This window comes from Camelus bactrianus, chromosome 20 (genome assembly GCF_048773025.1).
Source record: "Camelus bactrianus isolate YW-2024 breed Bactrian camel chromosome 20, ASM4877302v1, whole genome shotgun sequence".
Taxonomy (NCBI): domain Eukaryota; kingdom Metazoa; phylum Chordata; class Mammalia; order Artiodactyla; family Camelidae; genus Camelus; species Camelus bactrianus.
Genome location: NC_133558.1, coordinates 23,837,376 through 23,861,858, shown reverse-complemented (window position 1 = coordinate 23,861,858; position 24,483 = coordinate 23,837,376). Strand labels below are relative to the sequence as shown.

Here is a 24,483-nt window from a genome sequence, read left to right as displayed (position 1 = left end):
TCTGGTTGAGGAAGCTTCTAGACACGGGGGCTGGCACAGCCTAGTGGTCACGACAGGCCGAGGATGGGGAGGGCGCTGGCGCGTGGCTTAGGTGAATGACTCCTTTTGGCGAGGCCCGGCCGGAGCCAAAAGTGGATGGGGGAGGGCCTGTGCACCCACCCTGCCTAGAGCTAACCACCCTTACTGGGAAACCGAGGCGGCCACTCCGCGCACTGGGGTCGCCCCCATATGCTTCCCCAAAAGATGTAGAGTCTTGTTTCTGGACTGAGATCCACTCCCCGTTGGGGCGCACCCTCAGCAGAGACCCTCCAAACGTCTGGAGGTGGTGCTGTCTCTTTTGCACACGTTTCTCCCCACCCTGGCTCCGCATAGACCCTTCTCAAACAGATGCCCCTTGGTTCACACACCCCTCTCCCTCCCTAGGTATGAGGACCCCTCAGGGAGGTGGGGAGTGGAGGGCGGGCGCTGATGGAGACGCGCACCGCCGGGACTAGCTCTAGCTGTCACCCCCACTACACACACACACACACACACACACACACACACACTCTAGCTGTCACCCCCACTACACACACACACACACACACACGCTCCCAGCATCTGGAGCCGCGTACCCACGCCCTCAACACGCACACAGACTCGCAAGCTCACACAGACACACTCACACCCGCGCGTAGACCCCGCCCGCGGCCCCGCCCCGGCCCCTGCGGGCGCCCCCTCCGGCGCTAGAGGACCCGCACACAGCCAGCGCCGTGTGGCCGGAGGCGGCGGCTTCGGGCAGATTTGATTTTCCCGCAGCCCGGGCGCCCCGGAGCCGGAGCTCGAGCCGAGGAGGTGGTGCTCGCAGCCGCGTCCCCAGCCCCGCCGCCGCCGGCTAGGAGATCCAGCGAGAGGCGGCGCAGCCCCTTTGCTCGGAGCTTGCTCCAGGCTGCCGGAGTCCCGCCACCCCCGCATCCCGCGCCCCATCCGGCACCCCACGCCCCTCTCCCTCTTCTGCGCCCCTCTGCCCCCCGCCCCAAGCTCCTCGCCCCTCTCCCGCTGTCCCTCTCCACGACTCCCCGCGTCTCTCCACCCCTCCTCGCTGCTCCCCAGCTCCCTGGGCTCCTTCCCCGTCTCCGCTGGGCCCCCAGCCTCCTCGTCGCGTCACCTGCACCCCTTCCTCTATCCGCGGCCCCCGCTCCCTCCGCCCCCCCTTCCCTTTCTCACTTCCCACGCCCCCTCTTCGCTCTGCTCTCTCCTCCCTTTGCTGCCCAGCCTCGGCTCCGGAGTTGGGGGAGAGCCCAGGGTTTCGGTTGATCCGGAGGAGGCGTGAATTGCGCGGGGATTGACTAATTTGGGGTGGGGGGCGCGGTGGGCTATGGAACAGCCCGAGGACATGGCGTCGCTGAGCGAGTTCGACTCCTTGGCGGGCAGCATCCCAGCCACCAAGGTGGAGATCACCGTGTCCTGCAGGTGAGCCTCCCACTGGCCGGGTCCCCCTGCCCCTCCCCTGGACCCAGAGCCCCTCGGGGCCTTCGGCTCCAACCCCTACCTCCGCGCGCCCCCTTCAAGAGTGTCCTCTTCTCCAGGGCGTCCCTCCGCCTGTCCGGCCCAGCCACGGGTGGCGACGGCGAAATGGGAAGCCAGGCTTAGGGTCGTATCCCGGAAAGTTTGCACTCCGGTTGTTGTTGGGAGGAGATGAGAAGACACAGGAATGGGGGTCTAGGCGCCTGAGTAGGGAGAGGGAAGTCGTGAAAGGATAACTAGGATCTTCACGCAGTCTATTTCTGAGCATCCCCTCACCAAATCCAGAGGAGTGTGATTTGCCTCATCCCTCCCAGGCGTCCCCAGCCTCTGCCTTTGTGCCCTCCTTTCCTCTTTTCTCCCCCTTCCTTTGCCCCAACACCCTCATCCTCTCCTCCCTCACCTGTCCACCGTTCTAGATCCCAGGCTTCTAAATTCATCTCCAACAACAAACTGACTCTTGGAAAGAAAGGGATCAGATTGACTCATTTATATTGCGGTGTAGATAACTGATAACAACTTCAAGTGGCACCATTAAAAAAAAAAAAACCCATAACTTGGGTACAAAATCTTAAGCCAAAGGACTAGAACACTGAGTGTGGAATTTGAGAGTCCAGCAGGGGAGGGGGAGGAGTGTTTTTGTAGGGTACCATCCCCAAATCCTCAGTCATGTCACACAGGCTTTGGGGCTAACTTCTTCCCCCAAGCTGGGTCTCTGCCAGGTTCTATCTGAGGGGACCTCTGCCCCAGGCAGTAAGGGGTACATGTAGGGGAGGGGGGATTTTTCCCTAGTGCAGTCACCCTGTGCCTTGCTGGGACTTTGAGGGGTACTGTGGCCTATGCATTACCCACCATTTAGGTTCTGCTGAAGAAACCATTCCCCTGTCCCAAATGACCAACAGCATTTCCAAGGTCCTAGGTGTGCCCTTGTTCAAAATCACCCACCCTATCATCTTCCAGGCCCCTCATTGGTCAGACCTTTCACCCACCCTCATGAGCCCCCAACCCTGTATTCCCAAGTTGTGGCTTTGGGGAGGTGTACATAGAGCCAGAGGAGCTGGGTTAGGGCGTGAGAAAGGGAAGGATTTGGGGGTGGGGCCTTTAAGTATGTCAGGCCCTGCTGGGGGCTCCTGCAATAACTTCCACATGTCTCCCCTATAGTCCCATAGACAGTTTTGTCAGAATTATCTCCCAAGGCCATTTGCATCTTGCCATTACTCTGCTGGGAGATTCCTAATGGCCCATTAGCTCCAGTCTCACCTCCTCAGCCATCAACACTGCCACAGCCTGCCTCCCTTCTGCCAACCACACATCCCTGCGCCTGCCACTCCTTCCCAGCCTTCAGTCGGGCCTGTGTCAGAGCTGTCTCAGGATCCTTCTCACCTCAGAGCCTCTGAAAGCTCATTCCTCATCCAGATTTCACCCCTCCTTCACATCTGTTAGTTCATATCCCCCCATCCTGAAAAGCCTGGCCTCATGCACCCCACTTCCAGCCATCCTTCTCACCTATGAGAACCCAGCCCGAATCACTGTCTTCTGTGTCCTCTGGGTCCTGAGTATTCAGCCTGGGCCACAGGGTCTCTCACATACTGAGCGCAAAACCTCTGAAGACATCTCAGGTGTGTAGACTTTGTCCCTCTTCCCCCAAAGTAACTATATAAGCATTTGAGGGCAGGGATTCCCCACTCTGACTCAGACCCATGAACCCTCTGCTCCAGTGGAGAGGAGAGGAGGCAGATGGCACATAGCATTGTGACTTTGGAACCTTAAAATGGATTCTGCTCCACCACTTGGGCAAACTTTTAGACTCAGTTTCTCCCATTTGTTGAGTATAAATAACAAATCTGTATTTATTGAGAAAACTTGTTCACTGAAGTAGCCCACATGCTTGAAATTGTTACTGGGACATTGCAGCTACTCAAAAAAAATTCCTCCAACAAGTTGGAGGGATTAATTTACAGGAGGAGAGGATTGCAAAGCATCCAACACGCTACTTTGCATTTGCTTTGCACACAGTAGGTGCTCAACAAATAGCTACAATGATTACTGTAAGGCAGCAGCATTTGTCCTCTCCTATTTGCTCTCTGGAAGTGGAGGTGTCCATAGGACTCAAATCTTTTGCCTAAGAGGTACCTAAGAATACATATGAGTTCCCAGGGGATGTGGTTCTGGTATCAACCTTGGTGTCCATTCACTTTCGTAGGACATCAGCCCAAGGAGGGCATGATCCAGGCCCTGCTCCTGCCCTCCCAAAAGTCTGAGGGTAGGGAAGTAGGTTTTTTGGTAGGAAGGGGTGAGGAGGGAGGAATGGAGGGGAGGCAAGAACATAATGTGGGTGGGCTTGAAATTGTAAATCCATTTCTTTGCCTCAACCAGGTCCAACTACCCAGGTTCTAGAACAGATCGAGAAAGAGAGAGAGAGAGAGAAAGAGAGAGAGAGAGAGAGAGTAGGGGAGAGAAAAGGAAAAGGAGGAAGAGAGGAGGAGGATGGGGGAGGAGAGAGAACTGCAAGGAATAGCTTTCTCCAGCGTATTCTATACTCCATGGCCAGCAATTATGACAGTTAAAGCCTCCTCCCCTGCATTCCGTGGTCAGCACTGACTGGGCCCCAGGGGAGGAGGCTATAGGGTGTCCCTGCCCTGAGCATCTAAGTGACACTTGTTGATGGGCAGGCAATAGTAGGGCAGGCAGAGGGGTTGGTGGGCTGAGAACTCTGGGGGGCTTCAGAATGGGCAGCTGGGGATGAGGGGACCAATGTTTCAAGGGAACTGGAAACTAGCATTCCTGGGAGCTAGTTCCCTTCCCTCTCTGCTCCTTAGGAAGGTCCCTGCCACCCCTGCAGCCCTAGGAAGTCCCCACTGTTGCCCAGGGGAGGACCTGATCCCCTACCATGACTATTCTAGGACACTTCTAGCTAAACAAAGCTGCCTGGGACAGGGGCAAGTTTGAGTCCCAGAATAGGACCACTACAGATGACACTGTAGGATGGACATGTCTGGGCCCCCTGCTTAATGTTTGGTGTCTCTTTGGCTAACCTATAGTCCATTCTTAAACAATTGTTTTTACTGATTTTGGTAAACTCAAGGCTAAATATTTTAAAGCCTCTGGTTGTTTGGCTCAGTGCTGAAGAACATGAGTCTATGAGGTCTGCCTACCTGAGTTCAAATCCCTGTGACCTTGGGTAAAGTACTTAACCTGGACCTTAGTTTCCTCATCTGTAAAGGAAGCATGATAATCCTTGATAATCCTTATCACAGTTAGAAGGATTAAATGGATTAATCCACGAATAGTAATGTATGTTGCCTATTGTTTGACACCTGAAAGTAAATTAAAAATCTGTCTCTGTAGCTGGGTCCCAGGGTTTCTGTGGGTCCTGGAGTTTTGATCTATCTAGAAAGTCTTATTTTTCCCCCAGCTTTTTTGACATATATTTGACACACTGTATATATTTCGAGATTCTGAGGCGTTGTTTTTGGAGTGAGTAGGGTAGATGGTTTGTGAAATCAAATTCCAGCAGACATTGTAGAAAGTGAACAAGCTTCTCCTTCCCCTGATGATATGTTCCAGACCTCTCCTGACTTTATCAGCCTCCCTGAAGACCCAGTCAAAACTCGTCTGTCCAGTGTCCCATTCCCTAAGGCCCCCACTATTTTTCACGTCTCTATGCTTCATCTGATGCAGAGATCCAGACCAGTGTGTTGGCTAGAAAGAGTGATTTGCATTTTTTATGTAACAGGAAATCTTTGCACTTCCATGGGGTCTTGCTGGCAGAAGCAATGCACAGTTCTACATGGTGGGGCTCTGGAGACCCATAGGGAAGGCAGGGAGGGGAGGCGGTGGCTTAGCCCTGCTGGGATCTCTCAAGCAGCTGTCCCCTCCCCTCCAGCTGGCGTGGGGCTGGTGGGCAGCTGTTGCTGCTGCCCCAGAGATGTTGTTTTCTACTGTCTCTTCAGATTGGCATTTTGCTGCCCTGGGGCATGAGAGGCGCAGCCTAGCTCAAGAACTGGACCCTCAGCCTCTCAGAAGGGGTGTGAATGGTCTCAGAACGAATTCTTCTGACAGGCAGGGGGATGGTGGCTTTGGGGAAAGAAGGGCCTGGGGGCAGCGTGGCAGCTGTTAGAGGCAGTGCTAAAAAAAAAAAGGAGGTCCATTCAGCCATTAAATGCTCCACGGCAGTCTTTAGTGGAGCCAGGGGAATAATAACAGTGGGATTTATTGAGTGCTTACTGCGTGCTAGGTGCTTTACATCTGTGTTAGGCTGAACCATATGCAATTGCCTATACTCAGCTGTTTTTAACCTACTCAAATAGCAGTTTGGTCCAAACTGAGATTATTGTATTAGTTTTCAATTGCTGCATAAGAAATCACCGCAGAGCGGAGGATATAGCTCAGTGGTAGAGCACGTGCTTAACATGCGCAAGGTCCTAGGTTCAATCCCCAGTACCTCCATTAAAATAAATAAATAAATAAATAAACCTAATTACCCCCTCCCCCCAAAAAAAGAAAAGAAAAGAAATTACCACAAATGTAGGGGCTTAAAACAATAGCCATTTATTATCTCACAGTTTCTTTAGGTCAGAAGCCCAGGCACCACATAGCTGGGTTTTCTGTTCTGGGTCTCCCAGGCTGAAATCAAGGTGTCTGCAGGGGCTGTGGTCTCATCTGAGGCTTGGGGTCCAAGCCAAGCTCATTTAGGTTGTAGGCAGAATTCAATTCCTTGCAGCTATAAGATTAAAGTCCTGTGTTCTTGCTAGTTGTTGGATCCAGCGTCTTAGCTCCTACAGGCCACCCTCAGGTCCTAGCCATGTGGGCCTCTCACAACAAGGCAGCTTCCTTCTTTAAAGCCAGCGAGAGATTCTCTCCCCAGTCTGCTACTTAAATAAAGTAACAGAAGTGAGTATTCCATCATATTCAGTTCCCACTCATACTCAAGGGGAGGGGATTATGCAGACTTGTACACCAGGAGGCAAGAATCTTGGGGACCATCTTAGATTTCTGCCTACCACAATCACTGTATCTTTTTTAACCTTATAACAATCCTGTAGGGTAGATAATAGTATTTTCCCTTTTTGCTGATTAGGAAATCAGGGCTCAGGTTAAAGGAACCACCTAAGGCTGTACGGTTAATACGTTTTAGAGAGGGGAATCCAAATCTAGCTTCCTCAGACTTCAAAGCCTTGAGGGCTTCTTGAAGTTGAGGATTGGGGTCTCCAACGATGAAGATCATGGTAGGGCCTGGGTACCAACCATGGTAGACGTAATCGGGAAGTAGGTACTCTGTCTCCAGGGATGAGAGAAGCCTTCCATGCTCAGGAATACCTCTGGTTCTAGGAGGCAAACCCAGAGCTGTTGGAATCCCCAGGGAGCAGAGACCGAGAAGAGTCATGGGATGGCAGCCAGCCTTCCATGACATCCAGACCATGTGGTAGTAGCTTACTATCCCTCCTCTCCCAGCCCACAGTTCTTCCTGCTCAGACCTAAGGCCTTTACTGAATATGACCTGCTATTGGGAAGAGAGAGGTAAGGGGAATAAGGCTGGAATAAGCTTTGAGGCACAGAAGAGTCAGGTTCAGGTTCAGTTAGGAATGCTTTGGCTATAGATAACAGAAAATCTGATAGTGGCTCAAACCCAAAATTCATTTATTTTTCTCAGACCACAGTGAGTCTGTAGGCATTTAGCTCAGTTCTGGTTTACCAGCTCACTTTACCATCAAGGACCCAGCTGTCTATTCTGCCATCATCCAAATGGTGGGCCTCATTGTTACAAAATGACTGCCTCTGTTCTAGGCATCACAACTACATCCGAAGACAGGAAGCAATGCGTTGGGCCAAAAGCCTCTCTTTAGAAAGTTCTTTTTATTTGGAAAGCATAATCCCTCTCCAAATCTCTTAGCAGACTTACCCTTCTATTTCAACGGCCAAAGCCTGGTCTCATGTCTACCTTAGACCAGTATATTAGTCAGTTTGGGCTGCCATAACAAAATACCATAGACTGGGTGGCTTAAACAACAGAAGTTTGTTTCTCACAGTTATCGAAGATGGAAGTCCAAGATCAGGGTGCCAGCATGGTCAGGTTCCGGTGAGGACTCTCTTCCTGGCTTCAGATGGCCACCTTCTCAGTGTTCTCTTACATGGTGGAGAAAGAGAGAACAGAGCAAGCTCTTTGGTATCTCTTCTTATAAGGGTACTAATTCCCATTGTGAAGGCTCCACCCTGATGACCTCAAATATCCCTAATTACCTCCCAAAGACCTCATCTCCAAATATTATTACATTGGGGTTAGTGTTTCAATGTATTAATTAGGGGGGTTACACAATCAGTTGATAGTAACAAGAAACAAGAGCCTACCTTCTCTAACGTCAGGGCATCTCCATAAGACACCTGAACCAGTATAGATTCTGTTGGCAGGAAGGGAGTGAGGAATGCTTACTGGGTGGACAGCCATGGCCTCTGCCAAAAGGAAGCTTTCCAAGTGACCCGTAGGCTACCTGGGCTTCCTGGGGCTACAAGGAGTCTAGAATTTGGTATTTATGAGGACTGGCTCCTCAGATTTTCCTACTGTCAGTGGACAGCTAGTGTTAAGTGACTGGGGACCGATGTTCCAAGCACAGCTTGGCCGGACCCCTGACTACCTCTTTTCCTGTGAGTTTTCTGGGCAAGAAAAAAAAAAAAAACTTAGCCTGAATCCATGACATTGCAAGGTGCCTCTGTCCCCTAACATCACTTGCCTCTGCTGGCCTAGCATAGTGCCTGAAGATCCCAATAGGAGAGCTTTATGCCTTTGGGCCTTGAAGAATCCTGGGCAAACACTGAAAGTCAGTGAAATTCCTGCCTTACCTACTCTAAAACCTTGGCCAGATCAGTTAAGTTCTCCAGCCTCAGTCTCTCTGTCTGTAAAATGGGCAGGGATTGAAGGGGTGGGGGAATACTGGTCCTGCTCACATCCTATTAGGGCTTCTTACGAAGACCAAAGAGATTATGTTTGTAAGGTCTGTATAGACTGGAATGTGCTAAATAAACTTAATAATGATAACTGATACCAGTAACTGAAGTCTGCTAATACATTCAGTCACTCGATAATTGATACTGATCCTCATTTGCTATTGAGAGTCTTCTCTGTGCCAAGCATAATGAGAAGGGCTGAGGCTATAGTGGTGAACAAGACAGACAAACTTTCTCCTCTCATAGAACTCACATTGGTGTAGGGTAGGGGGGATATAAACAAAAATACACTTATAAGTCAAGCCCAATGTGTCTGCTCAAGATAAGTGTTCTACAAATAAGTTTATAGTTATTGGGGATACTTTCGACAAAATGGGCGGGTGATATTGAGCTGAGATCCAAAGGAAGAGAAAGCCAGCTGGGGGAAGATTTGCAGGGAGGGTGATTCAGACTGGGAGAACAGCAGGTTCAAAGGCCCTGTGGCAGAAAAGACCTTGCTATGCTTCCCAAACTGCAGGAGGGTGGGAAGTGTGTCTGGATCAGTGTGAGAGCTGGGGGAGTAGAGGAGGATGAGGTAAGAGAAGAAACGAGAGGTATAGATCATGGCCCTGTGCCCCTGCTAAGGAGTTTGGTTTATTATTGTAACAGTAGTTGAGGACTGGGATTAAATTGGGAGTAACATGATCTGACTGGCCTTCTAAAAAATTTTTTCTGGTTACTGTGAAGAGAATGGACTGGTGGGTAGAGATAGGAACTGAAACACTTTGCCAGGCAGGAGGCCACTGCAGTGTCCAAGTGAGAGATAATAGTGATGGTGGCATGGGGAAGAGTAGACAAATTTGGGATGTGTTTTTGAAGTAGAAAAATTTTAAGACTTGATGAATGGGACAAGAAGGGGCATAAGGGAGAGAAGAATTGAGCATGCTTCCTACATTTCTATTTTAAGCTATTGGCTTAACAACTGCACAAGGCAGATATGTGACTGAGTACACAGATAAGGAAACTGAGGTTAAGTAGCTTGTCCAGGGTCACAGAATTACCATGTTGCTGTGTGGAGATTCCAGCTTCAATTCTGAGGCCAGAGCTTATGCTCTTTTCCCTTGGTCACTCAGCATAGGAGGAACAATTATTATAATAATTAATAATAATAAAAATGCAAATAGCTCCAGGAAGGAAAGTTCTTTAAGCCATGTGAAAATTGCTTTTTAGACCTTGGCCGGATTGCTTGGCAGAGAGACAGTGCACACGGGTAAGAAATGGGATCTGAAAGGGGAGATGGGTGAGTGCCAGGGGCTGGGTGCCAATGTCCCTCTCCTCCTCAGCTCTCTCCTTGTCTTCCTGCCTGTTAGGATGGGGAGCAGGGCAGGGGGAGATGGCGATGTGATGGGGAGCCTTCCAGTTCTCTTCAGCAGTTCCTTTGGGAGCAGCCTTGATGAAACTGGAGATGGGAAATGGGAGAGTGAGGATGTGAGGGGCACTGCTAGCCTGGGTGGGGCTTGGGGAGACCCTGGGTTTTAGTAATGCAGGTGCTCCCCATGGCACCTCCAAATGGGCTCAGGATTCAGAGTTCAATCTCAGTGTTCCTGGCAAGCTGAGTAACACTGGCACACCTCAGCCCCAGCTGCCTAGCCTTGCCTATAGAATGTGTACCTTGTACCCTATGTAATTGATACATAGGGTGAGTAGGGTGTCATAGGTTAAGTACCCAACAAAGGATTTGGTGCAGGCTATATCAATGGTTAATGTGGCCCTCTCCCACCCTCCCTGACTGTCTGGGGTTGGCCAGATATTTGGTGAACTGCTCCATAGAGATATGGGGTGCTGCTGGCAGGCCCCTCAGGCCCCAGGGTCTCTCCAGCCTCCTCAGGGTTCCTGTTTCTCCCTGATGGTGGCTCACCTGTCCCCAGTCTGATCTCCTCAGTGAAGGCTGTACAACAGCTGTTAGGCAATGGTGGGTGAGGACATGCGGGCACTCAAGGTCCTCCTCCAGCCCAGCATTAGGGAGCATGGAGGGGAGAACATGGGACAACCGTAGAAGCCATCTCGTTCTCCACAGGCCTTTTGTGAGCACTTATTGTATGCTAGGCATTGAATTGCAATTTACTGTATTTTTGGACACTGTTCTGTTTTGCATATATGAACTTTTAATTCTCAGAAAACCTATATAAACCTATTATTATCCCCAGTTTACAGATGGGGATACTAAGGCACAGAGAGGCTAAGTGAGGTCATACAGATAAGGGGCAGAGCTGGGTTTTAGACCCAGCATTGAAGCTCCAAGTCTGTGCTCTCAACCTTTTACCACAGGTTGGAGGGATCCTTAGGGAAGCTTGTTGGAAAGAAGTTAAACCATCTTTTCTCAGCCTTTTGAGCCTCATGGACCGCTTTGAGAAATACGATGAAAGCTCTCCAAAAAAACAATGCTTCCTTGGACAAGTGTCCCACATTTTGCTTTTAGTTTCAGGGGGTACATGGACCTCTGTTAGGAACCTCTAGTCCAGAAAAGGCTGAGACGAGTGCTCTAGGTTGTTTCCTTCTATTCCATAGCCAGTCATTGCTGGTGCAACCATACAGCATTTATGGGCTTTGTTTAGAGACAATCAAGATGTGTGATTATCAGTTAACCTAGCAATTTAGTTCATGTGTAAATGTGTCTCCCCTCAGATTGGGACTTGCTGAATGCAGGGCTGTGTCTCCTCTCAGACTACTGCTCACTGAGGACAGGACAGCTTTCTCCTTCAAATTCAGTCTCCTTGAAGGCAGTTCTGTGTCATCACCTTTCACTGGGGCTCCATGAGGGCAAGGCTGTGTCTTTCCTCACACTGGGGCTTCCTGAGGGCAGGGCTGTGTCTCTCCTCAGACTGAGGCCCCTGAGGGCAGGGCTGTGTCTCTCCTAAGATTGGGGCTCCCTGAGGCTGGGGCCATGTCTTCCTTCAGATCGGGGCTCCCTGAGAGCAGGGCTGTGTCTCCCCTGAGACTGGGGCAACCTGAGGACATGGCTCTGTCTCCCACTCAGACTGGGGATCCCTGAGGACGGCGCTATGTCTCCCCCCTCAGACTGGGGCTCCCTGAGAACGGGACTGTGTCTCCGCCTCAGACTGAGGCTTCCTGATATCAGGGCTGTGTCTTCTCACAGACTGGGGCTCCCTGAAGCAGAGCTGTGTCTCCCCTCAGACTGGGGCTAACTGAGGGCAAGGCTGTGTCTTCCCTCAGACTGAGGTCCCTGAATACAGGGCCGTGTCTCCCCACAGACTGGGGCTCCCTGAGAGCAGGGCTCTGTCTCCCCTTAGACTGGGATCCCTGAAGGCAAGGCTGTGACTCCCCTCAGATTCAGGGTCCCTGAGGGTAGGGCTGTGTCTCCCCTCATACTGGGGCTCTCTGAGTTTGGGGCTGGGGCTCCCTCTCAGTCTGGGACTGCATGAGGGCAGGGCTGAGTCTCCCCTCAGACTGGGGCTCCTTGAAGACAGGGTTAGGTCTCTCCCTCAGTCTGGATTCCCTGAGACAGGGCTGAGGCTCCCCGCCAGACTGGGGCTCCCTGAGGGCAAGGCTGTATCTCTCCTCAGACTGGGATCCCTGAAGGCAGGGCTGTGACTCCCCTCAGATTCAGGGTCCCTGAGGGTAGGGATGTGTCTCCCTTCAGACTGGGGCTCCTTGAGGGCAGGGCTGTGTCTCCTCTCAGACTGGGGTCCCTGAGGGCAGGGCTGTGTCTTCCCTCAGAATGGGGCTCCCTGAGCGGGACTTTATCTCTCCTCAGACTGGGGCACCCTTAGGACGGGGCTGTGTCTCCCCCTCACTGAGGCTCCCTGAGTGCAAGTCTGTGTCTCCCCTCAGACTGGGGCTTCTTGAATTCGGGCTGGGGCTACCCCTCAGTCTGGGGCTCCCTGAGGATGAGGCTAGTCTCCTCTCAGACTGAGGCTCCCTAAGGGCAGGGCTTTGTCTCTCCTCAGATTGGGGTACCCTAAGTATGGGGCTGTGTCTCCCCCTCAGACCAAGTCTCCCTGAGTACAAGGCAGTGTCTTCCCTCAGTCTGAGGGCAAGGCTGTGTCTCCCCTGAGGCAGGGCTGTGGCTCTCCTCAGACTAGGGTCCCTTAATGCATGGCTGTGTCTCCCCTCAGATTCAGGGTGCCTGAGGGAAGGGCTGTGTCTCCACTCAGACTGGGGCTCTCTGAGGGCAGGGCTGTGTCTCTCTCAGACTGGGGCTCTCTGAGGGAAGGGCTGTGTCTCCTCTCAGACTGGGGTTCTCTGAGGATGGGGCTGTGTCTCCCCTCAGACCAGGGCTCCCTGAGGGCAGGGATGTGTCACTCCTCAGAGTGGGGTCCCTGAAGGCAGGGCTGTGTTTCCCCTTAAATTCAGAGTCCCTGAGGGCAGGGCTGCTGTGTCTTCCCTCAGACTGGGGCTCCCTGAGGGCAGGGCTGAGTCTTCCCTCAGACCTGGGCTCCTTCAAGATGGGGCTGTGTCTCTCCCTCAGTCTGGGGCTCCCTGAGGATGGGGCTGTGTCTCCCCTCAGACCAGAGTTCTCTGAAGGCATATCTGTGTCTCCCGTCAGATTCAGGGTCCCTGAGGAAAGGAATGTGTCTCCCCTCAGACTGGGGCTCCCTGAGCAGGGCTTTGTGTCTCCTCAGACTAGGGCACCCTGAGGATGGGGCTGTCTCCCCCTCAGACTGAGGGTCCCTGAGTGCAAGGCTGTGTCTCCCCTCAGACTGGGGCTCCTTGAGTTCGGGCTGGAGCTACCCCTCATTCTGGGCTCCCTGAGGATGGGGCTAGTCTCCCCTCAGATTAGGGCTCTCTCAGGGCTGTGCTGTGTCTCCCTTCAGATTCAGGGTCCCTGTGGGCCGGATTGTGTCTTCCCTTAGACGGGGGCTCCCTGAGGTCAGGGGTGTGTCTCCCCTCATACTGGGACTCCCTGAGGGCAGGGCTGTGTCTCCCCTCAGTTTTGGTCCACGAGAGCAAGGCTGGGGCTCCCCCTCAGACTAGGGCTCCCTGAGGGCAGGGCTGTGTCTCTCCTTCTGTCTGGTTTCCTTAGAGCAAGGCTGTTTCTCCCCTCAGACTGAGGATCCCTGAGGGCAGGGCTGGGGCAATCCCTCAGACTGAGGTCCCTGAGGATGTGGCTGTGTCCCCCCACAGACTGGCACTCCCTGAGTGCAGGTCTGTGTCTCTATCTCAGGTTATGACTCCCTGAAGGCAGGGCTGTGTCTCCCCTCAGATTCAGGGTCCCTGAGGGCAGGGCTGCGTTCCCTCAGACTGAGATTCCCTGATGGCATGGGTGTGTCTCTCCTCAGACTGGGGTCCCTGAGGGCAGGGCTGTGTCTCCCCTCAAACTGGGGCTTCTTGAAGACAGGGCTGTGTCTCTCCCTCAGTCTTGGTTCCCTGAGACAAGGCTGGGGCTCCTCCTCAGAGTAAGGCTCCCTGAGGGCAGGGCTGTGTCTCTCCTCAGACTGGGGTCCCTGAAGGCAGGCTGTGTCTTCCCTGAGACTGGGGATGCCTGAGGGTAGGGCTGTGTCTCCCCTCAGACTGGGGCTTCCTGAGGATGGGGCTGTATCTCCCCTCAGACTGGGGTCCCTGAATGCTGGTCTGTGTGTCCCCTCAGGGTTCCTGAGGGCCGGGCTGAGCCTTTCCTCAGACTGGGGCTCCCTGAGGGCAGGGCTAGGACTCCCCCTCAGATTGGTGCTCCTTGAGGACAGGACACTTTTCTCCATCAAGTATAGGCTCCCTGAAGGTAGGTCTGTGCCTCACCTCTCAGTGTTTTCTCTCTCAGATTCAGGCTCCCAGACAGTGGCTGTGTCTCCCCTCAGACTGGGGCCCTGTAAGGCAGCACTGTCTTTATATCAGATTCACGCTATCTGGGGTCGGCTGGGGTAGGGGTGGGGCTGGGTCTCCTTTTCAGACCATAGCTCCCTGAGGGCAGACTTGTGTCTCCCTCTCAGAATGGGACGCCCTGAGATCATGGCTTTGTTTCCTCTCTCTGACTGGATGCCCCCAGCTTCTACCTTGACTCTTTTAAGCCTCTCAGTGGGAAGGTATTACCCTAGGCCCACTTCTTTAGCACCAGGCATTTCTCATTTTGGCCTTTCCAGTGCTTTCTGCCTTGCTGGGCCTTTTGACCTCACTGCCCATTGCATGATCATTATTGCTGCCACTGATTTGGAAATGATTCCTTAGGGAGTGTGGGGAGGAAAGAAGTATTTGGCTCTGCTTCCCTGGCCTTGATTTAGGGAACAAAAGAAGCCAAGCTCCAGGCTGCTGCATGGAATGCTGAAGGATTTTATGCTCTTTTAGGGAAAAAATACATTTTGCCTGTTGGGAAAAATTTCTCTCTGAGTTCTCCAAAGACTCAAAAGTGGAGAAAAGCACCTATGGTCTGGTCTCTCTGTGTCCTTGCAATTTGGGCCCTCCTTTGATGTGGAAGACTTGGTTTTCTACCCTTCGGCTTCTTACTGGCTGTGCGCCTGTGGGCAAGTCATTTCCATCTCTGAGCTTTGGAGTTCTCACTGGATCAGAGTAAGGGTCATATAAGAGCTTTCAAGTGCTGTACATACATGTATCTTAGCAGTGCAGGAAACTGAGGCCCTAAGACCCAATGTTCCAACATGTGGTGTTTGGACTGTTGCCATCAAAAACACAGTGTTGGGAGGGTGGGTACAGCTCAGTGGTAGAGCACATGCTTAGCATGCATGAGGTCCTGGGTTCAATACCCAGTACCTCCATTTAAAACAAACAAACAAATAAAACCAGTGTGTATGGGGGAGCTTGGGTGGTTAAGTTTTTCAAAACATGGCTTCCAGGGCCCTGACCAGATTTACAAAACCAGACTCTGGGAATGGGGCCCAAGTCTGCCTTTTTATAAGTAGGGGCAGGAGCAAGGCCCAGAAAGTGAGAGACCCATTGCTTATGAGGTGAAGCCACCATCTCTAGGCCAAGAGAGCACGTTCAGCAACCCTAAGGCTTCTGTCAGGACAAGCAGTTAGGGCGGGGCATGGATAGGGGTAAGTGTGGATGAATGAGGGATCAGAGGTGGGTATAAGGTGCAAGGACCCAGGCAAAGGAGCAGAGGATCCTCAAGGAAGGGAAGCCAAGGAGGAGCCTGAGATGGGGGTGAGGGAGGCTGTCCTCAGTCAGTGGAGAATTCAATGTACACTTTACAATGGGGCACTGGGAATGTATGTGATGGGGTGGGCTTCCTTGGATCTGTAAGTGTAGAGGTGGCTTGTGTTACCCATCCTGTATCTCCTTTATCACCAAGTGAGTCTGAGTATTCTCCAAGAGAGTGACTGTTCTGCTCAGCACCATGTTGATGACTGACCTGTCTGATGAGCCTCACTATGTCTAAGTGCTCCACAGCAGCCCTAAGGGAAGAACTATTTTTACCCCCATTTTACAGATGGGGAAACTGAGGCACAAGGAAGGTACATAACTTGTCCAGAACTGGGATGTGAACCCAGCTTGTCTGACTGCATCCCAGACGTTTAAACATTAGGCTCTACAGCTAAGAGGAAGTATAGGGTCTGGCCCTGAGCATGACCAGGTCGGGAAACCAGAGCCTCGTTCACCCATCTGGCCGTTCCTTTTGGTTTCCCTTCATCCATCCAGTTTTCCAGGGCCCTGCTCTGAGTCAGGTGCTGGGCTGGCTTGGAGCAGAGTTGGGGCCCCTGCCCCATGTGAGAGATAGAGGCAACCCTAATTTTTGCAGTCCTTGCTGTGCTGAGTATGGTAATGGGTCCTACAAGTCAGAGGATTGCACGGTATGGGCCAGAGAGAGCTCAGGGGAGGCAGGGGGAAATGGTTGTTAGTCAGTGTCTGTCCAGGGAAGGCAAAATTGAGGAGAACTAATAGGAATGGTTCTGTAAGGATAATCTCAGCAGAGGGCTCAGTGAGAGTCTCAACGTCACTGGGCAGGGAGCCACCGAAGCTAGTTAGGTTCTATTTCATAGTCCAGCTGTGTGCCTCTTGCCCAGGTTGGCCCGATCTGCTTCTCTTTGAAGGTAAGACCTCATATCTTGTCTCCTGCTCTCTCTTTCAATCACTTTCTCTCTCTTTCATGCACACACACACACACAGACATATGTACACACACACGCACACATACAGACATCTAGCTGAAATCCAGGGTTTCACTTTCTTGCTAGCCTAGACATGACTAAACCTGAGCTCCTGATCTAAACCTGAGGAGACCCAGACCTTGGAGCAGTCAATTGACTTCTCTCCAAGTCTCACATTCCTAATTTATAAAGGAATTAGAAAAGGTGACCTCTGAAGACCCTTCCAGCTTGAACATTCTAGGACTTTATATAATTATAGACTTTCGTTATAGAATTCAAAAGTCAACCTCAGCACTTGCTTTAGTACAAGAGTCCCCCTACCACACCCACTCCCCACTCCCATCCCCAACCATGCCTTATGTACCCCCACTGTAGAGTCATCTTTGGAACTTAAGCATTTTTCTCCTTTGTTTAAGTCAAGGGAGATGCTCCTGCCCTGAATCCTAGCACATGGCAGGAGGAGGAGGTCAACCCATGTATAGGTCAGGCCACCTCAGTGTGGATGAGCATATATAAAAGTGGTATCTTACCTGTAGCTCCTGTTGCCTACTTTTCAGAGCTGCTTGGGTATCATTTCATCTGATGCTCACTCAGTGGGCTGGGAGGTTTATCAGATGGTTTCCAAAGTGACAGCCACTGGGAGTAGGTCTGGTAGAAGAGTGATGGGGGCCAGCAGAGGGGTTCTGTGTTTTGGGGTCATGGAGTGATAGCTGCCTTTGGAGAAAGGCCCCTGAATGGAGAGACTGGAGCAGAGGATGGGGACTTGGGGATCCCTCTCTTGGGGACATGTCTGGGAATCTGCTTGGTGACTGGAGCTGGGATGATTTATGAACACGATGTGGGGCCTCCCCAGGCAGCAGAGGATGCTATATGCTTGCACCAGTCTGCTGCTGCATCTGTCTGTCTATCTATTGGTTGGTCTTTGGCTCTTACCTCAGAGTGAGGGCATGGGTGGTGGCGTTGACTGCGGGTCAAGTTGTCCAGACAGGCTATCACTGCTGATGGCTTTGATGATGATGACTCAGGGAAGGTCTCCTTCTAGACCTTTCTGGCTCCGCCACTGCTTGCTGTGGGGCATGACCACTCCCTGCCCCTCCCTGGGCCTCAGTCTCCGCCCCTCTCAAGGAGAAGGTAGAACAGATGATCCTGAGGGTCCCATCCAGCTCTGACACTTGGAGTTGGCTGGCAGGAAGCCACACAACCTGGTATTGATTGTTTCTCTTCTCTGGGGAAAGGGTGCAAGGGGCATAGGGGCTTAAGGGGGAGCATGGGAGTGGAGGGGGTAGTTGAGAAAACCTCTGGGAACATCTGGGAAGGAGATCAGACATGGCTGAGATGGCTGGCAAGGGCAGAGGCTGACTTTAGGGCAGTGTAGGAAGGAGTCAGTAACTCCAACAGGTGGGAGGACTCACAGGAAGCCCTTCAGCAATGAAGCCCTTGCCCGAGTCAACAAGGGTCTTTAATGAGCAGTCTCCTGGTGGGCACCTCGGGGAGGCTGTGTGAAGCACACCTCAGAGCTGTCCTTGGTGGGGGAGTGAGAAAGCTGTGTATTTATCCCCCAGTTCTCACCCATCATTGGTTGAGAGCTGCCCTGGGTAACATAAACTTCCTGGTATTTGCAGCCCTGCCTGCCAGAGAAATCCTTTGGGAGAGAAGCAGGAGGAAACCATGGGTATGTACAGGAACTAGGAGGGCTGGGGAGATAGGGTAGAGCAGCAACAGTCTTAAAGATGGCACTATTGTCTCTATTGTACAGATGAGGAAACAGGCTCAGAAAGGTTGAGTCACTTCCCAGCCAGAGACTAAGTTTTCACTGGGATGTGTTGCTTCCTGACAGCAGTAGGTCATTGTAGAGTGAGGGAGACCAGATGTGCAGGACATGCTCTTATATGATCTCCCTGTGCCTCCACTTCCACATCTGTTAGATGGGATGATGCCTACCCAGTACTGACCTTGCAGGGCGGGGTGAGAATTGAGAGCTAATATTTGCAGAACACTTAGCACAGTGCCTGGGGTTCAGTGAGTGGGAGTGGTGATTGCACAGAGGCAGGGCGGGAGGGGCTCAGCACCTGTTCAAAGACCTCTCTGCCCCAAAACGTTGTGTCCATCATCTTGCTGCCTGACCTCCAGTCTGATTGTTAGGGCCATGTGTTAGCTCTGGTCTTGACCACAGAAAGACCCTGTTCAAATGAGTCTGCATCCCCTGAGAGTTGTTATTCATTAATCCATCGGCACAGATGAGATGATTGAATAAACTGGCTGTATGTGGAGCCCTGAGAGAATGGGACATTGAATGGATAAGTTTTGATGGCTTGATTTTATTGTATTTTTTCAGAGACAGAGAAATGGTAGGAGGAGAATTTCTAGAACAGAATTTCTAGAACTTTTGGGCAGATTTGGCTTTGGCCAGAGAACAAGGGGCAGCAGGATCCAGGGCACTGGGGTGCGCAGGAGAGCATGGTGATGGTGGAGGAGGGAGGTAGGGATCACCTCACATCCTAGGGAGGAACCTCTGGGGCCTGCCCAGCTTTAATGATCCCTAATAAACTGTGCTGAAAGAGCCTCCTGCTTCCTGTTTTGCTGGAGGACAGGCCCGAGGCATCCTCCTGGTCTCAGTAACAGCCTGAATCCTCTGAGATCCTTGGGCTGCGCTAATTCCTGCTCTCTCCCCCTCTTTCAGGAACCTTTTGGACAAAGACATGTTCTCCAAGTCTGACCCACGTAAGTCCTGCTCTGACAGTAATAATAGTAACAACAGCGTTATGACTACTGCAGCAGCCAACACTGGAGCCTGTCCTGAGTGCTCACTATGTGCTAGGCACCATTCCCACTGCATCCAGGTTGTCCGACATTTCACGGATACTGTCTGGAGAAACAGAACTGGGGCGGGGCTGGGGAAGTGTATGTATGTTTGATCCTTCCCAGGCCCCGTACTTTTGAAGTTTCAACACAACCAAGCAGGCGGGGAGGCGTCAGGGTGTCTGGGACCAGAAGGTCTTAGTCCTAGGGAAACCCATATATTTAAGAACCCCAGTTGGCTGTGGTCTGGGGGGACAAACACTGATTTTGGAACCCAAGATTCTAGCCCTAGGCAATGCCACTCAAGTGTATGACCACAGACAGGTCATTTGCCTCCTCTGAGCCTCAGTTTTCCCATCAGTGAAGTGGGGCTGATGGTAATAATAGGCCTCATGAGGCTGCCTTGGGCTCTAAAGGGACAAGGCAGGTTTCACATTCTCTCTCCTGCCACACCTCTGCCACCCAGTCCATTGTCATGCCCACCTGTCTTCCTGCCTCACACTTCACACTTACTTTGTCCTAGATGTAAATAGCCCCTGACCCTCCTCCCAAAGGGTGCCCCTCCCAGACATACCCATGTTCTAGGTCCCCTTCTCTACGCCAACCCCTCCACCTCCCCCGATCCAACACTGCTAACCCAGGACCTTCCTCTCTGGGGCCCACACCTTCCTCTTCGCTAGGGATGCTAACCCTTTTTTTCTCCTCTCCTCACAGTATGCGTCATGTATACTCAAGGGATGGAGAACAAGCAGTGGCGGGAGGTAAGTACAGCCCCTTTCCCACCCTGGAAACACTAGCCTGTCTCTGGTGTCTGTCTTGTCATCTAACTCTGGAGTCGTCCCACTTGATGTGTTTCCAAATGCAGGACCTAAGCCCCGTGAAGAATAGTAGGGTGTGCAGAGGGGAGAGTCTTGTCCCTGCTAATGCAGGAAGAGACTGAAGATAGAGGGAATTTTCTGTCCTCAGGGAGCCCCAGTCTGTTTGGGGAGACAGGGAGTCCAGGCCCAGCAAGATCATGGCCTGAGACATGTGTACAGTGTTTAGCACCGCGTCTCCACCACAGCAGCCTTCCTGTGGATTTTGACTAATGTGACTAACTAACAGCTTTAGTTAGGTGATTCTCCTGCTCAGAAACCTTTAGTGACTCCCCTCTGCTTGAATCAAGTTTCAGCTTCTTAGTCTGACTTCCAAGCTCTGCCATAATCTGGGACGACCCACGTTTCCATCCTTATCTCAATTCCATTGTTCGTACCTGAGTCCATGTGCCTTTTGCCCCTTGTGACAGGATGTATAAGGAGAGGGCAGACTTGAAGGGCTCACTCTCAAGAATCACAGGGACTTTTAGTGGGTAGGTGTGGGTCTCCTAAATACCATCAGTCTGTTCCTCACCCAGAAGCCAGAGGGATCTTATTAAAACCCAAGTCAAATTCTGTTCCTCCTCTGCTCTGAGCTCTCCAGCAGCTCCCATCTTGCAAAACACAATGGTGGCCTGGTAGCCCTACATAATCTGACTTCCTTTACCTGGCTGACCTTATCTCCTACTGCTCATCCCCTCCATCACTGCACTCCATTCATAGCTGCCTCCTCCTGCCTCAGGGCCTTTGCACTTTCTGTTCCTTTTTCCTGGAGTGCTCTTTTCCCAGATATTCACATGGCTCCTCCACGATTCCCTCAGATCTTGACTCAGACATCAGCCTATCAAGGCCTCCCCTGGCTACCCAATCTGACATTTCCACCTTTCCAACACATATGCCCTTTCTGCTGAATTTTGCCTCCTTATCACTTTTCAGCATAAACTCTGGTTTACTTATTTATCTTGTTTCCCATGTGTCAGCTCCATATTCATCTATTTCATTAACTCTTATATCTAGAGCACCTGGAATGTGTCCAGCACACAGTAGGTGTTCATAAATGGCTGTTGAAAGAATTAATGGATTAGGAAAAGGAGCCAGGCCACAGAAGCTGGCAAGGATGTGGCAGCTTTTATCTTGTTCTTGTCTCTGCTTCCTCCCTCCCTCAGACCTTCCATGCCAGCTGGTTTTCAGGTGCAGAGAATAAAAGGGGGGAACTAGGTCAAGGGGGAGGGTCCTTGTGGCCCCTGGCACCTGTCTGAACAGCAGAAGGAGCAGGCCTCCTTACTCTCAGAGAAGAGGATCTGACCAAGCAAGGATGAGGTTAAAGATGGGAAGTGAAGAATGTTTTCTTCCATGGTTGAAGTGGTGGGGCTGAATTTACTGGACTCAGAGCCAAAGCTGGTTTCCCGTGGCCTTTGTAGCTGTGCAAATTGAGCTCACTTCTTCTGGTGACCAGAAGAGGCCCAAGAATGGGATAAGTAGGGGTTTGACCTTGTCCACCTGGAGCTAGGAGAGAGGCCCCAGGGCCCCTGGATAGAGACTCAGCTTGGGGTCTCCATTGAGAGAGGGAAGCTGCAATGGCTAACGGGGCAGAGGCAGCTCCAAAGAGCAGAGGGACACAGGTCTAGACCCCAAGGCTTGTAGAAAGGGAAGGAGGGGGAATGGTGCATGAGGTGACCAAAGCCAGGAGTCCCCGGGGGGCAGGGGTCCCAGGTGACATGATGAGAACGAGAATGGCCAGAATAGCTTCAGTAATTGAGACTTTAGTAACCAACCTCCTCTTCCTCATTGGACTGGCCAGAGTATCACCTGCCCTGCTCCCTGCTCCTCCCTCCCCCAGGTTTGGCAGAAGCAAGTTGCTGCAGGGGATGAATTTCATCCATAAAAGGTATAGGAAATATTTCCACAGGGGCTGGGCTAAAGTTGACCTTTTTGCCCTCTCTAAGGCTGTAAGCCAATTGAAGCGTAAACCAGATTGCTGGGGAAATGGTTAGCCTAAGTGAGCTAATTACTTCTGAGGCCTTTTGGCCGAGCTTCACAGAGAGCAAGAACGTGCTAATGTCTTCATGATTCATTCAGGAAAATCTAAAGGGTCTCTTCAGGAAGGCGCTGCTCTGCAAACCCTTAATTACATTCTGTAATGAGACATGTCTGCATTTGGGTCAGGGTCCCTAGTTGTTGCATCTGTTGTCACACACACTGTGGGGTGGAGCACAGGAAAGGTGAGAGGCCTTGGAGGCAAATACTCTTGAGCTTTCACTCCTGGCTCCAGCCCTTTCTGGAGCCAGTTTCCTCACCTCTGTGTTTCCACACATGTAATACAGGGGTAACACCTACCTTGTAGGTCTGTGGTGAGGGCAGAGCAAGATGATGGATGTAATGTGCCTGCTGCAGAGTCATTATTTGGTAAATATCATTGTACAGTGTCTTCCAGGGTGTTCGAGTCTTACGGGTCACTCCTCCGTTTCAGTCAATATTTGCAACAGTAAAAGCATTTATGAGGTGCCAGGGCAGGGGGGTGGGGAAGGGAGCTTTGCCAAAAGAAAAGAGTTTCACCAAAAATACAAGATGGAACTAGGGAGTTTGCAGCCTGAAAGGGGAGATTCTCTTGCATGAATAATGCTAACAGAGGATGTGGTGAGAGGTGTTGATGAGGGTAGAATGGGAGTTCAGAGGAGAGAAAGTTACAACCAGGATGTCATTTTGGCTGAAGCACTTGGTAGCTCATTGGATTTTTAAATGGAATTTGAACCTAAACACAAGCCATTTGGCTAAGGGGCACATGATGGGGAGCAAAGGAGAATGTGGGTTGGAAGAAACTTCAGGGATCAGCTGGTTCAACCTCCCTGTTGTATAGGGAGGGGCAGGACTGGCTTCAGGTATTGGAATCAGGGCACTAGACCCCAGTGCCATGGGAGCATACACCTGGAGGAGCTGATTCGAGTTGGGTTTCAGTAAAGCTGGGGGACGTGGCACAGGGCCTAGCAGCAAAGATGGTGGTGAAAGCAAAGGCATGGAGGTGGGCAGGAATGAGCAAGCCAGTCCAGGTCCTAGGTAGTTGAGGGACATAATATAGGGTTATTTATAAAGGAGTAGGCAGGGTGCAGGGTAAGCCAATGATGGGTGGTGGATCACGGGGACCGGTGACGGTGAGACTACAGGCCTGAGGAGGTAAGGGGAGGGCATGGTTTCTGGAACCCCACAGGGGCTTCCCTGCAGGAGCAGGGGCCCTTAGTGAAGGGACGTGGTCAGCCCAGGCAACTTCACTCTCTTCTCATTCTCTGCTCTCCGCCTTCACATCCCATTGGTGGAAGCCTACTGGAGGAACCGGGGCAAAGGACTGTTGATCCAGTCCACACTGTTGGCCTCCCGGGCAGAGTAAGGTGAGGAAGGGCCAGGAGTGGATCCAGAGAGTCAAACAGTGACCATTCAGAACAGACAGCGAGCAGATGAGCGAGGCTGGGGTTCAGTGGGTGAGGCTAGGAAGGTACAGGAAGAGGCAACTCAACGGAGCCCACAACTGTCAGGCTGAGGACTGCTGGGGTCATAGACTCAGCATCTCAGACAGGAGACTGACCCTGTTTACAAGGGGCCATCAGCACCATGCCCAGTCTTCAGGGGTGATGGTGGCAAAGCACTGTCTCATGGACTACCCCTGGGACACAGGTTTCAAGCTATTTCTGCAGAAGGGAAGATGCCCTCAAACACATCAAGGCCCTACTTCTTTGCCTGATTTTTTTGTGTGACTCGTAGAGGAAAGTATCAGGAATGGAGAGTTTAAAGATTAATCCAGGTCCATTTCTATGAAACTGCCCCTGGGATGGAAGACTGCTTTTCCTAGGGAACATGAACATTCTCATGGCTCCACCTGCTAGTGCATTGCAAAACATCTCTCTGTTAGTGGAATCTTGGCTGAGAGATAGTCATCCCATGACCAGAGGGAGTCAGGCACAGGCACAGCAGTTTCTCCAGGCAGGGTCCTGACCCCTGGTTTGCACAAGGCCACTGAAGGATGAAAGCTGCTTTCTCAGCCCCTGGCTGCTGGGTTTCAGCTGATTTTAACTGTATGGGCCATTTTAATGCCTTCTGAGAAAGCTCCATCTTCCCAGCACCTAAATCTGTCACAGCATTTTATGAAAATTGACTCAAGAAAATGTAATTTTAGCCCAGGAAATTGAGCACTATTTGCATTAAGTCTTGCCAGGGCATCCTGCATGTCCTGGAAAAGGCAGGGTGGCTAAGTAGGAAGGGTCCCAGGAATGCTGTCACTGAGAAAAGGGAGCCTTGCTTGGTTCCCATTTGAAAAGTATAGCAGGGTGAACTCTCCCCCTCCCTTGCCAAGCGGCTAT

The 24,483-nt window shown here is 51.7% G+C and overlaps 1 protein-coding gene across 3 annotated transcripts in view; it reads left to right on the top strand.

The window, feature by feature from the left end:
• Positions 1-24,483, top strand: part of CPNE5 (copine 5) — an 88,063-nt gene that overhangs the window by 377 nt on the left and 63,203 nt on the right. The window contains exons 1-3 of one of the 3 annotated variants that reach the window (XM_045512179.2): positions 31-1,452; positions 19,162-19,202; positions 19,995-20,041. In XM_045512179.2, coding sequence (XP_045368135.1) covers positions 1,358-1,452; positions 19,162-19,202; positions 19,995-20,041 — 183 coding nt within the window. In that variant the 5' untranslated portion in view covers positions 31-1,357. Of the gene's footprint in view, positions 1-30; positions 1,453-19,161; positions 19,203-19,994; positions 20,042-24,483 lie in introns of those variants that run through there. The other 2 variants (XM_010948996.3, XM_045512180.2) reach the window with 2 other exon arrangements.